Genomic DNA, 1,220 nt, shown 5'->3' on the forward strand with positions numbered 1-1,220 from the left:
ACGCAACCCAGGCAACGATTAGTTCTGTGAAACGAAGCAAAACCAATGTTACACCGTGTCTACATCGGACCTGAGCGGTGCGGCGCGACAAAATAGCTACGGAACTCATTATAAACAGTGATGCTGTCTACACCATAGATATAGCCTGTATACATATCTATGGTCTACACTTGATGCGGCGCGGCATGACAAATCCCCGACAGAAAACTGCTGCTGCATTCTATTCATGACGTATTGACACAAATTTAAAATGATTTTCAATGGTCGCTTTGTCGCGTCCAGTGTAGAGGTCTACACGGGTCCAAAAATTTGTACCCGAACCCAAAGAGACCCATAAATGTGCTACACTGAACCGACCTGGACCCGTCTATTATTTTGAAAGTTGGACCCGGGCCCGTGCAGAACCGAGAAATGTCAAAAATGTACTACCCGGAACCGACGCGGACCTGAAAGATGGACCCGAACCCAGCCGGGAAGACACCGACCCGACTGGACCCGATCGGCACATATTCCACAGCAAATTGCTAAATCGATAAACAAGTTGCGAAAATTTAACTTTTTGTCTTGCCTAATGTAAGAAGCCTTCTCTCTTGTACCTGACTGTGATGCACACAATCCTCCTTGCCAAGAAAGTTCCATCCGTCTTATTCCTCTCTTGCCAATTGAAATGCGTAATCCACTCATTATTCCAGTTTCAAAAGTCTACTTGCTGTCACGGTGATGGATGACAAATGTGACTTTGCAGTTTTGCATTTTTTGTATCTCGAGACAACACACGCACAGCGCTGACTGACTCTGATAACGGCCGGGTGTTCTCCGAGTCCAATCGACTCGGGTATTACACACAATGTTAAACAGACCCGGAACCCGAAGTAATAGATTGGGACCCGAACCGGACCCGGCTGACCAGTTAAAATATAGCCCCGAACCCGTACGGATCCCGGGTCGGGTCCCGGGTCCTCCGTGTAGACCTCTAGTGCCATCCTCTCCAAGTACACAATTGAACATCTCTACTTCTACTCTAATGAGAAGGTCATACTCTGATGAACTCTCATAAACACAAAGGAAGCAGTAAATCATGTTTTCCTAGGTTGAGAGGAGGACGAATCTCTCACCTGCCGGTGAGAAGGAGTGTCAGTTGGGCAGCCAGAGGAGAGCGGGCCGGGAATACGAGCGCGGATCCTCGTCTCTGAAGAACTGGAGCTGGAGGAGCGGCGGTG

General features: G+C 48.4%; 1 protein-coding gene across 1 annotated transcript in view; it reads left to right on the forward strand.

Annotated features, from left to right (window-relative positions):
* The window catches only part of rhpn1 (rhophilin, Rho GTPase binding protein 1), a 28,973-nt gene that overhangs the window by 21,117 nt on the left and 6,636 nt on the right, over window positions 1-1,220 (forward strand). The window contains exon 16 of the mRNA XM_016252605.1: window positions 1,091-1,217. Within this exon, the coding sequence (XP_016108091.1) occupies window positions 1,091-1,217 (127 nt within the window). The remainder of the gene's footprint in view (window positions 1-1,090; window positions 1,218-1,220) is intronic.

This window comes from Sinocyclocheilus grahami, unplaced genomic scaffold (genome assembly GCF_001515645.1).
Source record: "Sinocyclocheilus grahami isolate Dianchi unplaced genomic scaffold, SAMN03320097.WGS_v1.1 scaffold1122.1, whole genome shotgun sequence".
Taxonomy (NCBI): Eukaryota; Metazoa; Chordata; class Actinopteri; order Cypriniformes; family Cyprinidae; genus Sinocyclocheilus; species Sinocyclocheilus grahami.